The 22,723-nt window shown below is 38.4% G+C and overlaps 5 protein-coding genes and 1 long non-coding RNA gene across 8 annotated transcripts; 4 read left to right on the top strand and 2 right to left on the bottom strand.

Annotated features, from left to right (window-relative positions):
* The first annotated feature begins 2,080 nt into the window (after positions 1-2,080).
* On the top strand, positions 2,081-2,659 carry LOC26529186. Its single transcript, XM_015176433.3, has 2 exons — positions 2,081-2,492; positions 2,607-2,659. The coding sequence occupies exons 1-2, from the start codon at positions 2,081-2,083 to the stop codon at positions 2,636-2,638; spliced, it is 444 nt and encodes a 147-aa protein (XP_015031919.2). The 3' UTR covers positions 2,639-2,659.
* LOC6653059 (pickpocket protein 28) lies at positions 2,616-6,995 on the top strand. The gene is made up of 5 exons (XM_002075169.4): positions 2,616-2,848; positions 3,698-4,010; positions 4,066-4,214; positions 4,278-5,083; positions 6,664-6,995. Exons 1-5 carry the CDS (start codon positions 2,616-2,618, stop codon positions 6,924-6,926), a joined length of 1,764 nt encoding a protein of 587 aa, XP_002075205.2. The 3' UTR covers positions 6,927-6,995.
* On the bottom strand, positions 2,836-3,429 carry LOC124460568. 2 transcript variants are annotated; one of them, XR_006954466.1, is made up of 3 exons: positions 3,325-3,429; positions 2,987-3,257; positions 2,836-2,896 (listed from the first exon to the last, which is right to left on the bottom strand). It is a non-coding gene; the product is annotated as an uncharacterized LOC124460568 (long non-coding RNA). The 2 variants fall into 2 exon arrangements; XR_006954465.1 differs by having other exon boundaries at positions 2,987-3,242.
* A 420-nt stretch (positions 6,996-7,415) lies between the features above and the next one.
* LOC6653058 (puff-specific protein Bx42) lies at positions 7,416-9,495 on the top strand. Its single transcript, XM_002075168.4, has 2 exons — positions 7,416-7,806; positions 7,887-9,495. Exons 1-2 carry the CDS (start codon positions 7,584-7,586, stop codon positions 9,311-9,313), a joined length of 1,650 nt encoding a protein of 549 aa, XP_002075204.2. The 5' UTR covers positions 7,416-7,583; the 3' UTR covers positions 9,314-9,495.
* Positions 9,496-11,154: 1,659 nt separating this feature from the next.
* LOC6653057 lies at positions 11,155-16,537 on the bottom strand. Of its 2 annotated transcripts, none has more exons than XM_023181370.2 (4): positions 15,902-16,537; positions 14,142-15,778; positions 13,473-14,077; positions 11,155-13,408 (listed from the first exon to the last, which is right to left on the bottom strand). In XM_023181370.2, exons 1-4 carry the CDS (start codon positions 16,347-16,349, stop codon positions 12,514-12,516), a joined length of 3,585 nt encoding a protein of 1,194 aa, XP_023037138.1. In that variant the 5' UTR covers positions 16,350-16,537; the 3' UTR covers positions 11,155-12,513. The 2 variants fall into 2 exon arrangements, with proteins under 2 accessions (XP_023037138.1, XP_023037139.1); XM_023181371.2 differs by lacking the exon at positions 15,902-16,537 and adding an exon at positions 15,848-15,865.
* An 811-nt stretch (positions 16,538-17,348) lies between these two features.
* Positions 17,349-19,240, top strand: LOC6653056 (tRNA-specific adenosine deaminase 1). The gene is made up of 2 exons (XM_002075166.3): positions 17,349-18,484; positions 18,546-19,240. The coding sequence occupies exons 1-2, from the start codon at positions 17,580-17,582 to the stop codon at positions 18,850-18,852; spliced, it is 1,212 nt and encodes a 403-aa protein (XP_002075202.1). The 5' UTR covers positions 17,349-17,579; the 3' UTR covers positions 18,853-19,240.
* Positions 19,241-22,723: the final 3,483 nt, after the last annotated feature.

Raw genomic sequence — 22,723 nt, 5'->3', positions numbered from 1 at the left:
ACACACACACCCTTATATGTATGGTTTGTGTGTGTGAGTGAGAGAGAGAGAGAGGTAGAGTTAGTTGTGGTAGGTGGGGCATTCGACGTGTGGGGCAAACCAGCGCAGTCGAGTTATCATAAGAGATAAGAACACGATCCATAGAGTACCTAAGATCGCATTTTTTAAATAATAATAAGTATTACAATTAGACTCTTTCAATTCGTGGTTTACAAAATATTTAAAAATACATATAACGATGAAATGGCCAAACATGAAGAAGGTAATGGTAATTACATTAAGAGCTTGTATGACTCCATCCGCAAACGCACATTTGGGTGTACTACCAATCGTAGGGGTAGAAATAAATTCTTTTGTTTTTTTATCTTTCATCAAGAATGTATCTTTTTTTGTAGGGGGTGCTAATCGATTGGCCGCAAAAAAACAACCTCCATTTTTAGAAATTATTTCATAAATTAATGAAAATCTTGTTTGATCTGATTATATTAAGCTAGAACTAAATAAGACAAGGGGGCGCTAATCGGCTGTCCGGGAGTGTATATCCACATTACGAGGTGGAAGAAGCTTCCTTCTGCTTGTTACATACCTTTGGGCGACTTTAACATACTCTTTCGACTTTGTGTCTATGTCGTTATGTATATATGAACGATTAAAAGGAAATGCGCTGATTAGCCCCATTCCTATGATTAAGTAAATGTAGCCCGCAAGGCTGAAAGGTTATGAATTTTTAACAGAATTTCCTTAGTCTTTGAAAATTGTTACTTCACTTAAGTAAATATAATGAAAATGAATACATAGTAACTGGTCTAGATGGTCAGGACTCCGTCAATATGGCAATTCTTTCCTTCCACCTTAAATCTCATTTGGGCTGATAACTGTTCAAAAACCGCTCATGTAGGTACTTAATGTCCAACGACAGATTGCAAAGCTGTACCCAGGCACAAAGTTTAAAAAAAGGTTGATTTCCTACAGTCGTAAGAAAATTGCATAGCAATAAGTTAGGATTAAATCATTCAATATTGTCGATATGCCTGAGTTTTAATAGCTTAATGCTTAATACATCTCCTGGGCCCCAGCTAAACGATTTCTAATGGCGGCTCAACAGTATCTAACATATGTACATACAAACGACTGAAATGTATGTGTATATGTATGTATGTACACATGTATGAACATGGTATGTACGAACTTGGATTAGGTCAATTTGTTTGGTAACTTTTGATGATGCAACACACACGCACACCTAAGAGTAGAGAAGAGAAAAATATGAAGCATTTTACATCTGGTCAGCAAAATCGAATCGAGGCGAAAACTCTCCGTTAGAGGATACATCCTGTGGCTTGTGCGGTAGAGCGGTAATATAGAGTATATAAGGGGAGGGGAAAACGGAAAGCTGAAGTAAAATTGCTAACAAGTCAAAGAGTAAATGAGGGCGAGAGAGAGAGAGAGAGAGAGAGAGAGAAAGATATATACATATATTCGGAGAGTGAGATGGACAAGCAAAAGTTACTAACATGAAACCACCAACATTGACACATACCCAGGGGACATACGTTTGGGGTTTGGTCAGGTTAAGTGTTTTATGAACTTGTTTCAATGAAGTCATACAAAAGTGCGTATGCACAGATGTAACCCATGTATGTATGTGTGTGTGTGTGTGTGTGTGTATGAATGGGTGTGTTTGTGGGCCATGCAGGTGACATGTCTCTGACCAAATCGAATAGGATTCTGCAGGTCTCTATGGTGGTCTCCATCTGTGTCTATGTCATTGAAGCTTTTAATTTGATTTTCTTTCAAGTGTGGTGTCTCTACTGACTTTGTCTCTGCACATGTTCCCTGATTGTACTTAAATCAAACTTTTCCTCAAGCACCGTCCTCTTTTCCTGGACAGCATCGGATACGTTTGCTCTCTAATGAGCAGAACCCTACATATGTACATTCATACATACCTACTGCACACATTTATCAAATAGTTAAGCATTATGTACAGGTATTGAAGGGAGCTTTGCATCAACAATCACCCGATTATTCAGAAAATTACTCCTCGAAATTACACAACATTTTCCTCTCAAATTTAAAAATGTTAAAATATCTGGCTGGCATTTTCGCTAAGCCCCGTGATGATTATGTTGATGGCCGCATATTTAGCCCTTTAAAGTCCTCGATCCGTAATCATATTTCGCACAAAAGGAAATGTAAAATGCCCCGAAAAAATTCTTTAGTCAAGATCGCGCACAATCGTTGTGCCTCCAAGCAGTGCCTTCAACCACATCCAGCCAAATTTGCGCGTCCTTTGACGTACCATGTCCGAGCAATGGTGGGCATATCTCCGCAGAGTTCTCAAATGGCCGTGAGTGTGCCGGAAAGTTATATTATCAATGTGCAACTTTCTGAGGAAAATGACAATGACTCACAAAACGACGAGTTAAATGGGCCGGGGCATGGGCTGGTCGTGAAGCAATTGGAAGCACCGCCTGTATCACCCGTGCCAAGTAATTTCAATATGTAAACTTTATCGACAGACGGACGCACTCAACTGTCACCGTCTGCATAAACACGACATCGATCCAATTTCATTTTCATTTCTATTTCATTACTGTGTCAAGCTTTGCACCATGCGAACGCATCGCAGTCGTAAAGGATATTTATTATGGACACCGCCTTTTTGGAAGGCTCAACAGAAAATATCAGCATTTCGTAAGCAAACACCATTGAAAGATACTACAGCAGCATCACCCATTATCACATGGCGCAGTATATTGGCTCGGAATACCGATGAATTTTGCCGCAATACCACCATACATGGGCTCAAATACATCAATAGTCGGAAATTGCTTGCCACCGACAGGTATGATTAACCAAGAACTTATTGAGTGATCCATTGTGACGGATTCTTCTTTAAAATAAATGTCCGTTAAATAAATTCATAAAAAAAAAAAAATCAATAGTTAATAGGGCTAGCTTATTTCAAAGTGAATTCACTTACAGTTCCCAACTAATTCAAGTGCAAAAATAATCTAAAGAGGTGCGTTGAGAGATATTATATATAATGAGGTAGCCCAAATTTTTATTAAGGAAGTGTACATTGTACACTGTACAAATTTAAATAGACGAAGAAAGTCGTCTTGCCGATTTCAGTATATCATGCACCAAGTGAAGAAAAATTCATCTTACATTCTGCATCTACAAACAGTGTTCGTGATCTTGGTGTTTATACGGACGGACCCTGTCCGTCGGCTTGGCTGTTGATAAAGATACTTTATGAGGTGGAACAAGTTTCTGCCTATTATATACATTAAGACATATCAAACCATTCAAACTTACAATTTCTAACTTCTTGAAAGGACCAGCAAATTACGTTTTCCATTTTGACGGCTATAGGTAGGGAAAGAGTAACAAAAACCTTGGAAGGGTATACAAAATTTGACGCGGTCGAAGTTAGCTCCGGCCCTCTGGTTTTAAATAATTTGGATACATTTCAAAAAATCGAAAAATTTTTTTTGGAATTTATAAATTTTCTATATTAGAATAAGCCCTAATTACCAATGTATCATGAAGTTAAACCCAAATATGTTTTAATATAATTTATAAACATATTCAAAACACAACATAATAAGATCGTGTTAGTCAAAGTAACACTGAAATTAGCTGGACCCAGTTATTACCAAAAGGAAGCTTAGTTCTTTTTGAATTGCAGAATTTTCTTCGGCCTGGCGTTTTTGGCGGTTCTTTGCATTGCCGGATTTCTAATACACGATTCATTTGAGAAATGGAATACAACACCAGTTATTGTGGGTCTGAATCCAGAGCCAACCTATATCACAGATGAACCATTTCCTGCTGTCACCATATGTAATCTAAACCAAGCTTTAGCCACCAAAGTAAGACATATTACTAGCGACACCACAGAGTATGCCATGCTACAGTCGCTTTGCCATCGTAATAGCGATGTAAGTGATGATGAAGATAATCACGCCAAGGAAAACAATTGGGAAGAGTTCATATTGAATGTAAGTCAATAGTTGAGTAAGATTTTTTTTAGGGTAATACTTAACAAAAATGTAGGTCTCGCAACCGTGTGGCAAAATGATTATTGGATGTCGTTTTGGTGCTGATGACTATAATTGTGCTCGAGTGTTTTATCCCGTAGTGACCGATGAGGGCCTATGTTGTGTATTCAATATGCTGCATCCAAGGTTTATGTACAAGAAAATGTGATTACAAAATGCAAATATTTTGAATTCATGTTAAACTAACTACATATTCCTATAATTTAGTGTACCTTTGTCGCTGCGCAACATTTGGTCACCGAATACTTTTAAGGCTATCAATTGGCATGCGGAACTTGGTTTCGGTTCGATTCGACGACGGACTAAACTCTTCTATCCTCGTGCTGCTTCAGGAACTGGAGAATCTCTGGGCCTTTCCCTCATTCTGGATGTTCAGGCCAATGACTACTATTGCTCCTCGTCGAATAGTATTGGCTTTAAGATAGCTTTGCATAGTCCCAACGAGTCGCCCAATGTACGTGAGACCGGCGTACTTTTAGCACCCGGACTGGAGACAAAATTACGTATTGACCCCTCAATGATAATGACGGAGAAGTATTTGCGTGCGGTGGATCGTAAATATCGTCGGTGTCTTTTCCATAACGAGGGGAACCAGCGCTTACGCTATTTTGCCCATTACACCCAAAGAAATTGTAATATGGAATGCCTTTCGAGATTGCTATTGAAGCATTGCGGATGTGTTGGCTTCTATATGCCCAGAATCAATGGCAACGACACCATCTGCTCTATATACAAATCAAAATGTGTGGACACTGTACGATTGCATACCATAGAGGACACTGCGGATTCGTGCGGCGACGATTGTCTACCTAGTTGCTTTGACTTGACATTCAATTCCATTACATTTAGTGCTAAAATAACAAATGATGGCTTCGAGAACACCAATCCCACGGTGGCAAATTACACTCACTCGTATGTGGAGCGTAGTATCGCCGTTGTCAATATGTACTACAAAGACGAAACCTTTCGAGCAAAAAAACAGACTGAGTTTATAGGCATCTCCGATTTTCTATGTAAGTCATCCATATCGATTTTGCTTTGCCTTAACAAGTAAATGTCAAAGAAGTTTATATACCCTTGCAGTCCTTGGCCATAATATTTTTACATGATCCAAACTCGTTTTCGGTAACTCAATTCATTAATGCACAGACAAAATCTTGCAAATATCATTTCCATTTCTTGTTTTTCTTTCTCCCTATCGCCATTGGATGTGTACATGCATGCTGTGATCGGCACGCACACACATACAGTTTACTTAGTGTTGCTTCTGTGTGTGCTGCTGGCTCCTGGCAGCGCTGTCGGCAGCGTTTCAGCAGAGCCGATTAATATTGACTGTAACGTGTGTTCTATTTATCCGATGATGTTTTATATCCACTACTATTACATTATCACATAGCGATACTCCAATTGCTTCACCCACTTTTCAAATGTCACTGTATGATATGATAGTCCGATGCAATAAACTTTCACACTTGTTCTGACCCAGGTAATAAAAGGCACAGAAAAAAATTTCAAGCCGATAGATTTTAAGATGACTGAGTAAAACGCATACGCATGTTAATCAAGATTATATATACTTTATGGAGTCGATCATGCTGATCAAGAATATATATACTTTATGGAGTCGGAAACGTCTCCTTCTGTGCGTTACAAACATCTGACCAATTTTATAATACCCTCTGCAAGGGTTTAAAAAGAATGTCTCAAATTTATTATCGCCACTGTATGTATGTATTTATATACAGTCAGCACAACATTTATTCGAACACCCTTACATTTCAACTTTCTTTATAAATAATTTATAGAAATATATATATTTAAGAAAAAATTGTTATTTTATTATAAAGTTCCATGCTACTAACACTAATTTAAAACATAGAAACAAAAATACTTTTTTGGCATTTTAAAAAGTAATGAGATAGAAAATTGCTGTTACAGCTGTTGTGAATTTTTTTTTTTGGTAGACCAATATCAGTACGGAGATGCACATTTGGCAGGGTCGGGCCCAAGGGGTGGTCCGGGGGGTTAAGACAAAATCCTATACCTAACTAAATTTAATTAGTGTCTTCATTATTATTGATTATGAGGACATATTGTATTATTCTTTACGGAAAAAGACATAGTGAGAAAACTCACTATGAATGATTTCGATTTTTAGTCTTATGTTAGTACGAATTTTGGTCAGAGCAACTTCCTATGATTATCACCATACTTTACCATTAACTTACATTATCTATAATTGTGTAAGTTCCATTAAAATTACCATAGAAAAGAGAAACAAAAAAACTTGTTAGGGTATTCAAACTTCGGCACTGGTTAATACTTAAATGACTTTTTTCCTGAACTACGACAGAAAGTAAAGCGAGTCGAGTGGACTTGTGGTTGCTATGCGTCATGTAGCAAGTAAAAACCGGTAAAAACCGTTTCATAAATTTGAAATATTTTTTGTTTTTTTTTGGTTTATGGTATAAACTTACCGTTTTTACCGTTTCATAAATTTGAAATATTTTATGTTTTTTTTTTGGTTTATGGTATAAACTTTATTGTCAATAAAATGTTAATTATTGTTGTTTTCTCTTTCTCATCATTGCAGCTAACGTTGGTGGACTTATGGGTCTGTTTTTGGGATTTAGTTTTCTTTCCATAGCAGAGTGTGTGTATTTTGCTTTAATACGACCCTGTCGCAGTTGTTGCGAACTGCATCGTAATCGTCCTGTTTCTACGTTGGAATTGATGATGGTAAAGAAAGTCGAGTTTGTGGAGCATATCCAGCAGGCAAAGGAAAATGAGATTGCTCGATGGTTTCACTCGGAATACTGGCAGTATCATCAGCAACAATTGGATAATCCTGTTTAAAATCAGTTTCAATATTGTACTTATTCGTTATAAATATTAACACAGTTAAAAGGTAAAGCGATATTTAAATGCTTTTGGTTTGGCGCAATTGAAAAAATTCAGTGTGACCGTGGCACAATTTTGATTAAAATCTTGATTGTGAGTGATAGCATGAACTGCTACTGGGAATTTAACATTATTGAATTTTCAATAAATATGAAATCTTATTTAAATTACATTTAGTATATTTTTTTGATTCTTTATTTTAATTTTTATTTTGTTGTTAAAGTTGTAATTATATTTATATAGTCATAAAGAATTTCTTTTTAGCGTTATGAACCACAAATAATTTATGTATATTATATTTATGTATATTTACGATCGGAGGAACGTACGTGCACATAGTAGCAGTTGTTTTCACACAGCAACACTACTTTTATTTAGTTAGATTTTCTAGTATTTTTTGTGTCTTCTTTTGCGATGATCTGGCAGCACGCATGCATGTAATGGTGTGTGTGCCTCACTCGCGTCTTTATTTGTGCCTGTGTGCAATTTACGTTTTTTCCTTTGGCGTTGTATGAGTTTTTGTGTAAGAAAAATTTGACAAGTAAAATTTATAATCATAAAATATCGAATAGAAAAAAGGGAGAGTGAGAACGGAAAACGAACTAAAACAAGATGTCGCTGTCTAGTCTGCTGCCCACCCCGACAAACACAGTCTGGGATAGGGAGGACGAGCGTCGTCTAGCAGCCAAAGGGGCACCTAAAATTGGAGCCTTAGTTTCGGCCAAGATAGCAGCCCCTCCATATGGACAGCGCAAGGATTGGGTACCACGGACAGAAGCAGATTTCGGGGATGGCGGAGCTTTTCCTGAGATACATGTGGCTCAGTTTCCCTTAGGTGAGATCAAGATCCTGTTAACTTAATTTTAATAATTTGCCATTATACATTTCTATACACATTGTGTTTGTTTTTTTTAGGGTTGGGAGCTCCAGCCAATGTGGGCAAAAAGTCGGATGCTTTGGCTGTGCGTCTCGATGACAAGGGTAAAGTCAAATATGATGCCATTGCCCGTCAGGGTCATGGCAAGGATAAGATAGTCTATTCTTCCATTTCGCAATTACTGCCCGCTGAAGTTTTGGCTGAAGATGCTGAGGAGCTTCAGCGTCCTGATGAGGAAACTGTCGCCGAGACTACTGAGGAAACTCGTTTGGCTTTGGAGAAGCTGACAAATCAAAAAATTACCTCCGCCCTGCCTGTGCGCCATGCCCAAAAAGCAGGCCCCGCCCAATACATACGTTATACGCCATCGCAGCAAGGCGATGCCTTCAATTCGGGAGCCAAACAACGGGTAATACGCATGGTCGAGGCCCAGTTAGATCCCATGGAGCCGCCAAAATTCCGCATTAACAAGAAAATACCACGTGGCCCGCCATCACCGCCGGCCCCGGTTCTGCATTCGCCATCCCGTAAGGTCACAGTTAAAGAGCAAAAGGAATGGAAGATTCCTCCGTGCATATCCAACTGGAAGAATGCTAAAGGTTATACCATTCCCCTCGACAAGCGTCTGGCCGCCGACGGTCGAGGCCTGCAGCAAGTCCACATCAATGAAAAATTCGCCAAAATGGCCGAGGCTCTGTACATAGCCGATAGGAAGGCACGAGAAGCAGTGGAGGCGCGAGCCCAACTTGAAAAAAAATTGGCCCAAAAGGAGAAGGAGAAAAAAGAGGATATGCTTCGTTTAATGGCCCAAAGAGCCCGCGAAGAACGTGCTGGACTACGGAATCCTGAAGTTGCTGGCAGCGAGCCATCCGCTGGAGGTTCGGATGCACGTGAACGAAACGACCTACGCGCGGAACGGCAGCGGGAGAGACAACGAGATCGCAACTTACAGCGTGCTGCCCCAGAGAAACGTTCCAAGTTGCAACGGGAACGCGAACGTGACATTTCCGAACAGATTGCATTGGGTCTGCCCACCAAAACATCCGCTGGCAATAACGAAACGCTCTTTGATCAACGCCTCTTTAACACCACGAAAGGCATGGATTCTGGCTATGGCGACGATGAGGCCTACAATGTCTACGACAAACCCTGGCGTGATTCCAATACGTTGGGTGCCCACATCTACAGGCCTACTAAACAGGCGGATTCCAATAATTATGGCGCTGATTTAGATGCAATTGTGAATACGAAACGTTTTGTGCCCGATAAACAGTTCTCAGGCACCTCCAGAGATCCCGATGGCGCAAGTGGCGCTGCACGCAGTGGTCCAGTCGAATTTGAAAAGGAAGAGGATCCCTTCGGTCTCGATCAATTCTTGAACATGGCCAAAAAGGCACCCAAAAGGCCTGAAGAAAAACACGAGCGTAGCAATCAGTCCGATCGAAAGCGAAGTCGTCGGGACTAGATTATATAAATTTTGGCATGGACACCTGTGCTTATTTTTTTTTAGTTAAACAAAAAACTGACAACAAAATGAAGATGAGGGCAAAACAGTTTAAACATAAAAGTAGAAATTAAAATCAAATTATGTAACAACTTATATATGGATAAAAGTTTTGGCAAATTAAAATATAAATTCAGAAAATATCCAATGCAATGTACATTAATTGTCCTAAACTAATTCTACAAAAAGACTTAAAGAATTTTGCTTGATTTATAACCTGAAGAGTACGAATACTACGAATACTTAAGTACTGCATCATTAGTTTTTAAATTTGTCATGATGGTTTCATAAAATTTATTCTCAAGTATTTAATCAAGAATATGGATTTTTCCTAAAAGTCACAATTTTCTTAGTCTTTTGTTTTGTTTCTTGTTTGTCTTGTTAGATATTATTTTTATACCCTTGCAAAAAGGGTATATTAATTTTGGTCAGAAGTGTGCAACGCATAGAAGGAAGCATCTCCGACTATATAAAGTATATATATTCTTGATCAGCACGACGAGACGAGTTCAAATAGCCATGTCCGTTCGTCCGTCTGGATCAACGCAAACTCTTCCTAGACCGTTAGAGCTACAGAGCTGAAATTGCATGTAGGCTTGTGTATACTGCAGGCGTTGTATATCTCGGATTCAGCCGGATCGGACCACTATATCATATAGCTCCCATACAAACGCCAAAGTCACGAACAGTGACTTTTCTCAATAACTTCGTAATTTTCAGAGCTATTGTCGTGAATATTAGAGAGTTTATTACGCCTGTAAACGTCTGTGCCAAATTTGATCAAGATCGGGTGACTATATCATATAGCTCCCCTAGGAACAATCGGTCGAAAACAGTGACTTTCTTCAATAACTTCGTTACTTTTGAAGCAATTGTCATAAATTTAAAATAAAAAAATTTAAAATATATATATCTCACTTTAGCATAACTATTAATGACTGTGCCAAATTTGATTAAGATCGGGTAACTATATCATATAGCTCCCATAGGAACAATCGGTGGTGAACAGTGACTTTGATCAATATGTTCGTTATTTCCTAAGCCGTTTTTTCGCAAACATTAGACCTTTTACACAAAAAACTAGCAAGGGTATACAAACTTTGACGCGGTCAAAGTTAACCCGTCCCTCTGGTTTGTATTAACTTTTGCGGAAAAGTATATAAAAGTTGTAAACATTTGGGTCTACTATCTATCCTGAGGAGCATTTTGACCCAGATTCCATGATAAAAGTATCTTGCCTAATTTTTATTATGATTTTTCTATCACGATATTCTCTTTGAAGATTTAACATTATCATAAAAACGCTCGAAAGGTCTTCGACATTTTGATGGAAAAAGAAAATTAAATTTATCTGGTACAAGGATTTAATGGTATTTTAAAGTCGCCAAAGTGTATGTAACTGGCAGATTTTGTATTCTTATAGTTCTTATGCATATCATTCCCACTATTTTGCCGAATACCGAATCGCAAAAATAAGTGACCGAATAGTTGCCGAATATCTCTAAACATTGTGTTCATTATTAGTAATCTATTGCATACATTTTCACAATCACTAATATAAATATTTAACTAGGAGCGTTAAAAAAATACACTGAATTTAGGTACCTTTTGGTAGAACAGAACTAACAAGGAAGAGAAGGACTAACAAATATCAACAATGGATCGAATATACTGGATAGATTAAATATTTACCCATTATATGTACATATATGTATGTATACTAGCTCTACGCGACGCGCGTTGCTACGCCAACCAAAATAAATTAAAGAAAAATCAGTACATAAAATTTTGACATTACAAAGTTTAGTTTCAATTCAATGTTTATTGGAGTGCTGTGGGGATACACAATGTTTCTTGTTTTCGATCTGGTGCGTAGACGAATAAATCAGAAGGGTTTCCGACACGTGAGCAAGCCACATAGAGCTGTCGGTTAATCGGTTAAATTCGAATGGCCTTTCTGTCGGGACGTGCAGTGGCTTGCCTGGCAAATCAACGAATTCAAGAATTCAGTTGGTAGTTGACAACCTCGTCCTGATTTACCACAGTATCGATGGCCTTGTATGACGTCGTTTCACTGCTGAATGCTTAAGTTATTGTTATTGTTATTGACATTGATGATTTTGGTTGCTAATTTTTGTAGTTTTATAATGTTTGGGAAAACTTTTTGCATCAATTCGCCGTTTTTTTCTGTGATCTTTTAGAAGTTTGCAAGGAAGCCGAAACTCCCGATTTCAAAATCAATTCTTGTAAATGACGTTATAGAACTGTCGACAAAATGAGCGTGCCAACGAAGATCCGTATGTTTTCTCTCAAATCTTGCAGTTATCTATGTTATCTATGACTTTGAACCGGCAGCAGTTTCTAATCTGCAGCGCCACCTGGTGGCGAGTGGCATCAATGAGCATTTTATACGAACTTCCGTGGAAAACATACATACATACATATGTATACTACATACTACATATACACCAATTTTCACATCGGTGGAGTAGTTTTTGTGTGCATCAGAGAACTTTATTAAGTCTTAAATTGATTTTGTTCGATGCGGTCCTTTGCACAGAGAGATCGGTCGAACGCTCACAAAAGACTTCCTTGTACGTGATTCTGTATGACCGCATGTTTTCCTTCACCTGAGCGGTATAGTCGTGTCTGGTAAACTTACAATCAAATCTTGTGCAAGAAACCCGAAAATAGTTCGGATTCATTATTTCGAGGTGAATCGTATACTCGAAGTTGCGACTCGATCCAAAATCTAGTAACACCAATTGGTTGCGGTACCCCAAATCATTTTTTTGTTTTTGTAAGCGGAGTATATGTACATACATACAGACATGTTGTAACAGAGCTGTTGAGCGGAATGATCGGAGTTTTTGAGGTTTGATGGAGTCTGCTCAATAGTCTCTAAGATCTACATATGTGTTCATATGGACGGACGGAAATGACCAGATCGACCCGACTGTCGACGCTGCTTTTTGCCTGTTTCATACATTTTGTGGATTTTTCACGATTTCACCAATTGGATCAGACCCAGTTGTGCAATCCAGTTTCAGGATGTTCCGAGATGTACAACGGAGATTTCCGAGATGTAAATATAATAAGATTTGTTTATGCCAACGTAATATTTAATAAACTTGTGAAGAAAGTAAAAGTGTAACCATACATCACAAATGGATGCGTTTCCAAAATTCTTGGCTATATAAGATCTCTGGACTAGAGGAAGAAGATACTGGCGTCATTGTGGGTGCTGTTTGTGGTCGAGTTGTATCGGATTCTACCACATTAAATGTGCCACTTGGCGGAGCACTGACTGGTCGTTTTGCGGGCTTTATAGATCCTTCAAAAAGTTGATGCATTTTAGCCATGGAGCGTTGAAGTCTGCGACTTGGGTTACTTCCCTGTGGTATGTTTATCAAGCTGCTATTGCTGGAAGCAGCAGTGCTGCTACTACTACTGTCCCAACTATAATCTAAGGCAATTTGAGTCCGATTGATGACATGGTTGATCTCGCCATTCCTGTTGCTAGCCGTTATGGCAACCTCAGGTGGCACCAAAAGTCTGCCGGAAAAAGCATCGATTTCTGTTGGCGTTAGTTCACTTCTGATGCTTAATTTATTGCTATGGCGCCAATTTCGAAGCAAACGGGTACTACCTCCAGATAATGATTGTGGCTGTGCCAAATATGGAGAGGTCATATCACTAAATAGCTTCCTCCGTGCCACTGCAATTGCATTGGTAAACTGATAGCTATCCGGCTCTTTTTCGGCCAGGCATGTGGGAGAAGTTATACTAAGTGATGGTTCTGCTGCTGGTGCAACGGGTTGGTTATCTTTTAGGTCCTCAATCTGATCTTCAAGATGCAACCTTCGATGCCAATCTCGAAAACTATCTAGGGTCCGATGGATTTGTTGACGTTCACGCCGACAACTGACACGTATGTGATGCCCTGAACTATGACTAGATGAGGACATGGGCTTATTTGAGCATGTCCTTTCGAAATGATTGACAAAACTCTGTTCAAGCAGATCACTTTCGCGTTCAAGCGAAAGCATACGGTTTCTGCAAAGAGATACAAACAAGGTTGGAAAAGCTATAGACGTAAGCAAATAAATATCTTACATACTTGGCACTAAGTAGAGCTTCGTCGAAACTGGGTGCTAAAGGAAGGACTGGCGTGTCTAATAGATCTGCCGGGAAGGAAGCCTTTACGTTGGTTGCGGAATCCACCTTGGCTTTACTGTTTGTAGATGGTACAACAGGATTACACTTTGTTAAGGTTATCGGTGGTTCGACTCCAGTAGACGAAACATGTATAACTGGCGCCTTGGAAGTCATTAGTTCTGGTGTAGTTACCGCCAAAAGCTGATAAGGATATCTCAACCCCATGGCAATATTTGTAGCTGCATAACCGGAGAACCTGGGCTGGTTAGTTAAAGGCAGTAAGGGATTTGCCTCTGGTAACTTTGTTTCTGTAGGAATAGACATTCCACCAACTCCAGGTAAGGAATGCGTATTGCCAGCACAACCACTAGCAACACCTGTTTCGGCCTCATTCCAGATGGGTATAATCCGTGCTGCTTGTTCGGCTGCCAGTTCCGATTCATGTATCTTCTCCGCCAAAATCCGATGATGCGACTCATAGTGGTGCAACAGCCGATAAATTTTATGAACCAAATTCTTTGCTTCCGTCGAAGACTGAGTGTCGCGCTCTACGCGTCGGCACAAGGTCTGAAAGAAATACAGTATGGTTTTTGTAACAGTCTTTATTTTATGTATTATATTGTATACATACCCGCCATGAGTTTTGACGACGACTTAGACGTAACATTTCGGAATGATGACGCAACTTCACGTTGAAAAGTTCATCCAGGCGTTTCTTTTGCAACTCTAGTGCCTTATTTAGAGAGAGTTCAACGCGCTCTAGGAATATTTGCCCGCTAACACTGTTCAACATTTCTTGTATCCACTGCTCATAAGTTTTTTCTGGAGGACTTGCCTGCACGGCAGATTCACGCATTTTCCGAAAACTCCCGATATCTTTGCCAATGGCCTTGTTATCCGTATTCGAATGTGTAGTTTGTGTCCCGATGCCAATATTCGCTTCCTTTGTTGCTTTCTGGACATGGGGCGTTTGCGTAGAGGCCATCACTAGGTTAATTTGGGAGCTTACTTTTACATTATCCGTCTGACAGCTGGTTTCTTTTTTTAATGTTTCCGATTTTTGAACTGATTTCTGTCTCCCCTCTTGGACGCCCATAAAATGACCATGAGAAAATCCCTCGCGATACCCTGCTTGGAAACCTTTATGTAGGCCCACACCATGCTCCTGCTCTATAGTCAGATTAAGTGCATTGCTGAGCAACTGCACGGAAGCGCAGAGTTCACTCATCAGTGTCTCCATACGTTCAATGGACACATACATGCAAGCTTGCGGCTGTCTGCATATTTTTTGTAGGCGATCCATACCCTGGTGCACTCGTGCCAAGCTGGAAATTTGTTCTGGATGGAGCTGCGGCATCTTTGGCACAGACGCCACCTGAGCTGGTAATTTAATAACACCAGCTGATGTTTCAACTACCTCAGCAATGGCCGGGTCTTGTTCTTGTTCGCCTCTACTACTGGCAGGGCATGTAGTAGCCTGTTTATTAAAAGGTAGTTGAGTTACTAGATCTTCGGGATTTAAAGTTTTGCCCAACTTTTGCAGACGTTCGCGCTCATCTAGTTCCTGTCGAAGTAAACTCTGAAAAGCCGTCTGAGAAACTATTTCGACAGGAGGGGCGCATGATTGGGATAGACGGAGCATTTGCTTAATCAATTGACTTAATAGCTTTTCCACGTTATGCAGGGATTCCGATAGACGCGGTCCAACAAACACGTCACGTCCACTGTTGCCTGTAGGGATATCTTTTTTATCGGCTCGATACGACTGACAAGTGTCAATATTCAAATTAGATTTCGAATTTCCAACCATTGCGCTCGTGTTCTGATTAAGGATACAAAGTTGAACACTTTCCTGGCTGGTCATTGTGCTTGCATGATTTCGCTCTATATTATAATTTCTAGCACTATGGGAATCTACCAAGGATTTCACCAATGAAAGCAAAAGACTGTTCTTTTGATGTTGGGTATCCAGATATAGATATTCCACCGTTTTTTTTAACTCCACGTGGTTCTCTTCACCCAACACAGCAATAAGAATATCTTTTAGCTCCTCGCAAGTAAAACGAAAATCTGAATGACCCTCGAAATCGGGCAAAGTATGACGATAAGGCATCTCACTACAATATACTGATAAAGTATAGTGACAATTTTGAACATGTAAAAATTCAGCCACCAATGTGTGCAACGCCATTGCCAGAGGAGACAGCAGCAAACGGTGGGGGGAACCATTCATTTTCATAGCAGCAGCAGTTTTGCTCAAGAGTCGGCCTGCAGAGGGGGAGAAAAATACATAGATCTGATCAATTTATACAAAAAAAAAAAAAAAAATAGTAAAACCTGGTTTGTGACTTCAATTCGATTACAGGTCCTGGGAAACCACAGTTGGCTTACCTAAAGATGACTTATTGAAGGAATTAATAAGATCTGTGCGAAGTTGAGCATGCATCTCACGGGCTATGCCCTCCTGATCCATCCATTGCCTAAAACCCTTCTCAAATTCATCTTCTGACAAGCAAGCCAAATACTTCAACTGTGAACTCAATGCGATCTCATTAGCTTCGTGTTCCTGATTATTGACGCTGTGTTTGTCAGATCTCGTCTGTTTAATACATGTCTCTGACTTTGATTTTGATTTTGTTTGCTGTCTAGGGTGATACGTCATTATTGTCCGTCGCTTTCCGCCCACTACCCTCTTTAGCTGTTCCTCCTGATCCCTTTTAATTCGTTCATCTCTGTTAGAGTTTCGTTGTTGAACTCGAACACCAGCTGACGATGTTGCTGCTGTTCCAGTGATTAAGGTTACTGGCTTTTTTGTAGCTAGCGTTGGTTTCATTTTCATTACTATCAATTTGTTAAGTTGGACATTATTTTTGTGTTGCCTGTCTTCGGTTTCGCATGAGTATGATGAGTTTCGCTTTCAGTTCTTTGTATCATCTGATGTTGTTGTCTGAAAGGAAAGATATTGAATACTGGACAAAAGGAAATAAGGGCTGCTTGCACTCCTCACAGGTAAAAGCAACAAAAACACAAAAAAAAAAAACAACTAAGTCGAAAACGACAGGTGAGGCAAGGCGTGCTGCTAGAAGCACTCATGCGAAACGGGTGGACTTATTTTCTTCTCAGCTAATGCAGTATCAAAATTATTTTAGTAGAAATGTGTACATGGTACTGATGGAAATAAAAATATAAGTTTTGCTGTATCAGCCGCAGGAGCAAGCAGAGCACTAAAGTTTGAATATTTGTTTAAAAAAGCCCGCAACGCATGTCTAGCAAGACTTATCGATAATTTATCATTTCAGTTGTCTCTTATAAACTAGAAATATATATAGCAGAGATCAAAGTAAAATTATTATATCCTTTTAATTAGATTTATCAGAGATCTATTTAAAACTATTATATCATTTGAATTAGTGTTATTATACGAATGGGTTTTTTTTGTAAAGTAATCCATCACCATTTGCCGGCTAGAATGACTCAGCAATGGATTCAACCTGAATGGATGTCCTGCGTCTCGACTAGCGACCCTTGATCCTGACGAGGAGGTGGAGATATTCCTTATTATCTTCTCGGTCCTTCTCTTTTTCATTACTTTTTTCTTTGGTTACCCTTGATAATAACAATTTTTCGTTTTCCTTCCTACTCTCAAACCATCTTTTACGTTTCATAGAATTCAAATTTTTCCGTCCCGGAACTGGAACCGCTCCTGGGATAGTTTTGGAACTATTTCGGTTCTTTCTAATTCCCGCCAACTTTCAGCTATCGATAACTGTACTATCGTTATGTATTTTTTTGGCCCATGACATTAGATAGCCTTTTATATGTATTAGGAAAAGTATCAAAGATAAACTTATATAATTCAATACAAAACTAATTAATAAGTAGTTAGCAAAAAAATTATTCTATTCATGCATTTGCCAAGTGAAAGTATAACAAGTTGAGCGCTAAGCACTTTCGATGGCAACAAAAAACTATCGATGCTTCCGTAGTGGCTTAGATAGATTCCCAGCACTATTGCACGCTAAATTCAGCATTTTGTATTTAAATAATTATACAGGTGGAATTTGGAATCATGGAACCAACCTTAGAAATAATAGCCAGCCTATGTTTCAAAAAACTAAAATCACTGCCCAAGACAGGAAAGCCATTGGACAATGAGTGGACAGTGCTTGCCGGCATCGTTGAACATAATCGCCAAACTGCTACGAGCAAGGTGGTTTCATTGGGTTGTGGAACCAAGTGCATCGGCCAAGACAAACAGTGTCCCAAGGGCTACATCCTAAACGACTCCCATGCTGAAATTATAGCGCGACGAGCATTCTTGAGATACCTGTATCACGAACTAAACAAGGATACTGATCATGAACAGAACAAGGATACTGAAAGTATTTTTGAATGGGACCACGAACTTGTTTGTTATAAACTGAAAAAACATTACGAGTATCATTTCCTCTGCACCCATACACCTTGCGGCGATGCTTGTATTGGCAATCAATTGGACACTGAAGATGATGAGGTTAAAGCAAAGCGACTCCGCTTAAACAACGAGGAAGTAATCTATACTGGTGCCAAACTAGTTAACAAGTCTGGACCCTTAAATGACGAAATGGAACAGACTCCGGGAGAATTGCGCACCAAACCTGGTCGTGGGGAGCGTACATTATCCATGTCATGCAGTGATAAATTAGCCCGCTGGAATGTGTTAGGTGTTCAGGGTGCCCTCATTAACTCTTTAATCCACGAACCCATTTACTTTACCAGCTTTAATTTTTGTAGTTCTGAAGCAAATGTCGCAGATATAGAGAGGGCCATTTTCAAAAGATGGCAGCACAAAGAATTCAGAATGCATTTTTATAAGCCACAAAGGCCATTAATACGAGTAAGCCCAAAGTTTAAATTTGATTATGCTCAACAACCTAGAACGCAACAACCTTCTCCAAACGGCCTAAGCTGGTCGCATTTGCCCGATCGCCTTAGGTAAAAAGACATCATGTGTGATATAACGACTTAATCATAGCAGTTCTTACCTCCCTTGCAGACCCTATGAAATCTCAGTAAATGGGAAACGTCAGGGTGTCACAAAGAAAAAATTGGATACTCCAGTTGCTGCCTTGGCTATTAGCAAATATAAACTGTTTCTTTGCTTTCTGGAGTTGCTTAGATCCCAAAAAGAGATAAGAAAATCACTTGATATTCTGACCGAAGACCTTCCCAATTTATCGTATGGAACATGCAAACAATTGGCCACGAGGTACCAAGAGGCTTGGCAGCAATTAAAATCTGAATATTTTGAGCAATGGACAAGAAAGCCCGACAAACTTCTAGAATTTAAAAGGATAGCCTAACAAACAAACTGTTTACTATTCTAATCTTAAAGGAAAGAAGACATTTTATAGTGTGAGCAGTTCTCTTTAAATGTATGAAACCAGAAATTTATGCTGGCTCAAATATGTCTCAACTGCACTAATAATAAAATTTGTCATGGTTGGCCAGCCAAAATGCAACTGCATTCTATTAGCTGGTTTGGATCGAAGGAAAAATAAACGAAAATGTCTTTCTTTATTAACATTATGACATAACATTATTACCATAATGATATAGCCATTACCGAAAACCAACTGTTTTAGTTAAATTAAGAAATTAAACCGAAAACCAACTGTTTTAGTTAAATTAAGAAATTAAATGCAATATTACTGTAACTGTAATGACAATGAAAGCCTTAATCCGTTGAAATATTGAAAGTATTGGGATTAACAATAACAAATGCATTTAGTTTTTATCACTGTATTATACATTGTTTCGTCATAAAAACGAAAGTCGATGATGAGCTGCTCTTTACAATGAACAGCAGTTCCATCTAATAAGACAGCAAGCACATATGATACGTTATTAAGTTTAACAAGATGCCTGCATCCTATAGATGGAAGTCTAGAGGTCTATTCCTGATGCGTGTACGACCATTCTTTCTTTTCGCAAATGATGTGCCCTTTAAGTATTAGAGCGTTCACTGTAATCGGAGGTATAATGAAATGTGAACAGAAAGTTTACCATAAAACAAATAATCAATTAATTTGTGTTTTTAATCTGTGTATTATAGTTTAATTTATTGTAACACAAAATAACCCTTGTTTGAGTTGTAATGGTCAGGGTCGGAGTAAAGAGCCCAATCAAGGTTTGATTGCGTATCTCCACAAGATCTTAGTGTCTTAATTATAGGGCTTGGATTCATGTCGCCCCAACCATCAGCTTATTGAATGCATCTTCGACCATATAAAGTATACATATATAGTATAAACATATAAAGTATATATGAATTCCGAAATACCTAGAGATTTAGATAAACATTTTGTACTACCTTTATTAAACATTCATTTAAATACACGGCTTCAATGGCTCACCACATAACTTTTCCACCTGCGCAAAAGAGCCGACGACTTAATAGACACTCTTCCTTTTTTAAATAGTGGTAATAGAAGCTATATCCAATTTAAACTTCTTTTGCCACTTCCTGACAGAGGACGAACTTGCGGTAACGCCACATTCTACCTTGAATCTGAGTCTGCTGAAGTAGTTACATAATTAGTAGCTCCTTCAATATTATTGCCATATATTTGTTCGTTAGGGGCTTGTATCGTGCCAGTTTGTTAAAAAAAAACAAATCCTTAGGTAACGTTTAACTTTGCAGTTAAATCCAGGTCGTTATACCATATGGTCAATTGGTAGATTGAAGTCGAGAATGAGTATGTAACAGGCAGAAGATCATATTTTTAATTTTAGCTTGAACGCAGAAAGATCGGTCTATTCGAGGATGTAAAGTCGAAAATTGTTTTATATAAAAAGTTTAACTTTCGTATGAATATTCTTAATCCGCACGACGAGACGAGTTCAGAAAGCCATGTCCGTCCCTCCGTCTGACTGTAGGCTTGTATATACTGCACGGGTTGTATCTATCGGATTCATCTCGTTTCATTCGTTCCGAAGCAATATTACCAAACCAAATATAGGAAAATTTGTAAGTATTTGAAAGACTGACGCAAATGAGTGTACTCGTGCAGGACTCTAATACCTATAAATGAAAGTACCAAATCAATATCGTTTGACTATATCATATAACTCCCATACTAACTATCGGTTGAAAACAGTGACTTTTATCAATAACTTCGATACTTTTGACGCGATTTTCATAAAAATTAATATTTGTCAGTTGATTTGATCATTATCGGATGTATATATGTAACAGGCAGAAAGAAGCTTCTCGGACCCCATAAAGTCGGTATATATTCTTGATCAGGATCAACAGCCGAGTCGATCTAGCCATGTTCGTCTGTTTGTCCGTCCGTCTGTATGAACACGCAAGTCTCGGAGACTATAAGAGCTAGAGCCACCAAATCTGGTATGTAGACTAGTGTAGTAAGTAAATGTATAGAGTTAATTGGAATTTAGAGACATCAAATTTGGTTTATATACTCGTTCAGTTAGCGCGCAGAAACTAATTGTTCAAACTTTTTGCCACTCCCCCTTCCGCCCCGGAATTTTTATAAAACTGGTTTTTCTCAAAACTATGACAGTTACCGATATTAAATTTGGTATGTAAACTAGCTTAATAGAGGTGCAGATATTGACTGTTTAAAAATTTTGACACGCCTACTTCCGTCCACGCAAATGAAATTAAACAGATTTTCTGGAAAACTAACAAAGCTAAAGTCACCAAATTTAGTATGCAGATTTGTTTAGTATGCGCGCAGAGTTTATATATTTTAATATTTTGTCACGCCCACTTCCGCCTCCATAATTTAGAAAAACCCGATTTTCTCTTGTAGTTTTTTGACTATTGCAATCAAATTCGGCATACTAATTAATCCTATCTATTTCTACCAAACTACCAAATTTTATTGAAATCGGAACTAGAAACATGCAAAATATGCGTATGAACGTATAAGGGCAGAATTGGCCGTTGGCTAGTGGCGGCGCACAGTTGGGCCTCTGCTCGGATAGCGTTGCAAAAATATGTTTTTTCATTATCGCGTTTGGCAAAAATTATATATAAAATAAAAAAAATAAAAATTATATATGCAATCGATAGAAAATACTTCAGAGATTATGAATCCGAAAAATTTTTGAAATCGGTTGAGATTCATGGGTGCTAGAGGCGCCCAAAGTTGAGACATTTTTAGTGAAAAGGAAAAAATGATAATTTAAAAAAAAAATCGCAACTTTAAAACTGAATATTGGGCGATTTCAACAATCGATCTTGGATTTTTTATCTGAAAAGTATGTTCTTTTTAATAGCATGTTTCATAAATTTTAATAATTACTTAAATCGTTATTGAACTAGAAGCGTTTAAAAAATATACTAAATATAGGCATTTTTTGAACTTTGATGGAATAAAACTAGCAAGACTCAACGAGTATCAATACCGGACTACATACACTAGGTAGGTGAAATATTTACCTATCATATGTAGGTATATAGTCCCAATATGCGGAGACCTGCGACAGCCATGCGTAAGCCATAAAACTAAGGCAACCTCGCCTAAAAAATGCGCTGCAGGTACAAGGAAGAAGAAGAGCGCATGCGTATTGGCCTGTAGCGTCTTTGTATTTAAATGATGCTTAATGCGTAATGTTGTTTTGTAAGTACTAACTGGTTATATATATGCCTTTCTACAATGTTAGATTGCTAATTACCTGCTTTGGAAAAACTGACAAGACAGGTAAATGTTATTTAAGTTGATGAAAAATTTCTCCTAGTTGTAGGTTGGTCGTTTTTATTTCCGTTTACCTAATTGGATGTAAATACATATTAAATACAAAAATGGTAATACCAATTTTTCGTTCTACCTAGTTAATTTAAAAAAATATAATATAAAGAGCTAATTATTCCTCTCGTTTGCGACAGTTTATTTTTTGAACTTCATAAGTGTAATCATGGAAATACTTCAAGGAGTTTTTTTTTTTAATAATAAAATGACATCTTTAATAACAGGGATAAGTCAAGAGATCATTAAAAGGTTGGCTGTTATCTTGAATGTTAAAAATTGCAAGGAAATTGAAAATGGTAAAAAATTTGCCGAATATACTTCAAAGACTGCTCATCTTTTGACTGAATTGTATCCGCAAAAAAAACTTACCCTAACGGTACATAAGATTTTGGCTCACGTAAAGGATTTAATAGAATTTCAGTGTTTACCAATTGGAGAGCTATTCGAAGAAGCA

The sequence above is a fragment of the Drosophila willistoni genome (assembly GCF_018902025.1).
Source record: "Drosophila willistoni isolate 14030-0811.24 chromosome XL unlocalized genomic scaffold, UCI_dwil_1.1 Seg142, whole genome shotgun sequence".
Taxonomy (NCBI): domain Eukaryota; kingdom Metazoa; phylum Arthropoda; class Insecta; order Diptera; family Drosophilidae; genus Drosophila; species Drosophila willistoni.
This window is presented reverse-complemented; position numbering and strand designations above follow the sequence as displayed.

What these genes read in the sequence shown, in the direction of transcription:
- LOC6653058 (XM_002075168.4), top strand. Translation starts at nt 7,584, where the DNA reads ATGTCGCTGTCTAGTCTGCTGCCCACCCCGACAAACACAGTCTGGGAT. An exon ending in TGTGGCTCAGTTTCCCTTAG is followed by an intron (nt 7,807 to 7,886) that starts GTGAGATCAAGA and finishes TGTTTTTTTTAG; the next exon opens with GGTTGGGAGCTCCAGCCAAT.
- LOC26529186 (XM_015176433.3), top strand. Translation starts at nt 2,081, where the DNA reads ATGTTAAAATATCTGGCTGGCATTTTCGCTAAGCCCCGTGATGATTAT. An exon ending in GCCTGTATCACCCGTGCCAA is followed by an intron (nt 2,493 to 2,606) that starts GTAATTTCAATA and finishes TACTGTGTCAAG; the next exon opens with CTTTGCACCATGCGAACGCA.
- LOC6653057 (XM_023181370.2), bottom strand. Translation starts at nt 16,349, where the DNA reads ATGAAAATGAAACCAACGCTAGCTACAAAAAAGCCAGTAACCTTAATC. An exon ending in CTTCAATAAGTCATCTTTAG is followed by an intron (nt 15,779 to 15,901) that starts GTAAGCCAACTG and finishes CCCCCTCTGCAG; the next exon opens with GCCGACTCTTGAGCAAAACT. An exon ending in GAAGCTCTACTTAGTGCCAA is followed by an intron (nt 13,409 to 13,472) that starts GTATGTAAGATA and finishes ATCTCTTTGCAG; the next exon opens with AAACCGTATGCTTTCGCTTG.
- LOC6653059 (XM_002075169.4), top strand. Translation starts at nt 2,616, where the DNA reads ATGCGAACGCATCGCAGTCGTAAAGGATATTTATTATGGACACCGCCT. An exon ending in AAATTGCTTGCCACCGACAG is followed by an intron (nt 2,849 to 3,697) that starts GTATGATTAACC and finishes TTTGAATTGCAG; the next exon opens with AATTTTCTTCGGCCTGGCGT. An exon ending in AGGCATCTCCGATTTTCTAT is followed by an intron (nt 5,084 to 6,663) that starts GTAAGTCATCCA and finishes TCATCATTGCAG; the next exon opens with CTAACGTTGGTGGACTTATG.
- LOC6653056 (XM_002075166.3), top strand. Translation starts at nt 17,580, where the DNA reads ATGGAACCAACCTTAGAAATAATAGCCAGCCTATGTTTCAAAAAACTA. An exon ending in CATTTGCCCGATCGCCTTAG is followed by an intron (nt 18,485 to 18,545) that starts GTAAAAAGACAT and finishes CCTCCCTTGCAG; the next exon opens with ACCCTATGAAATCTCAGTAA.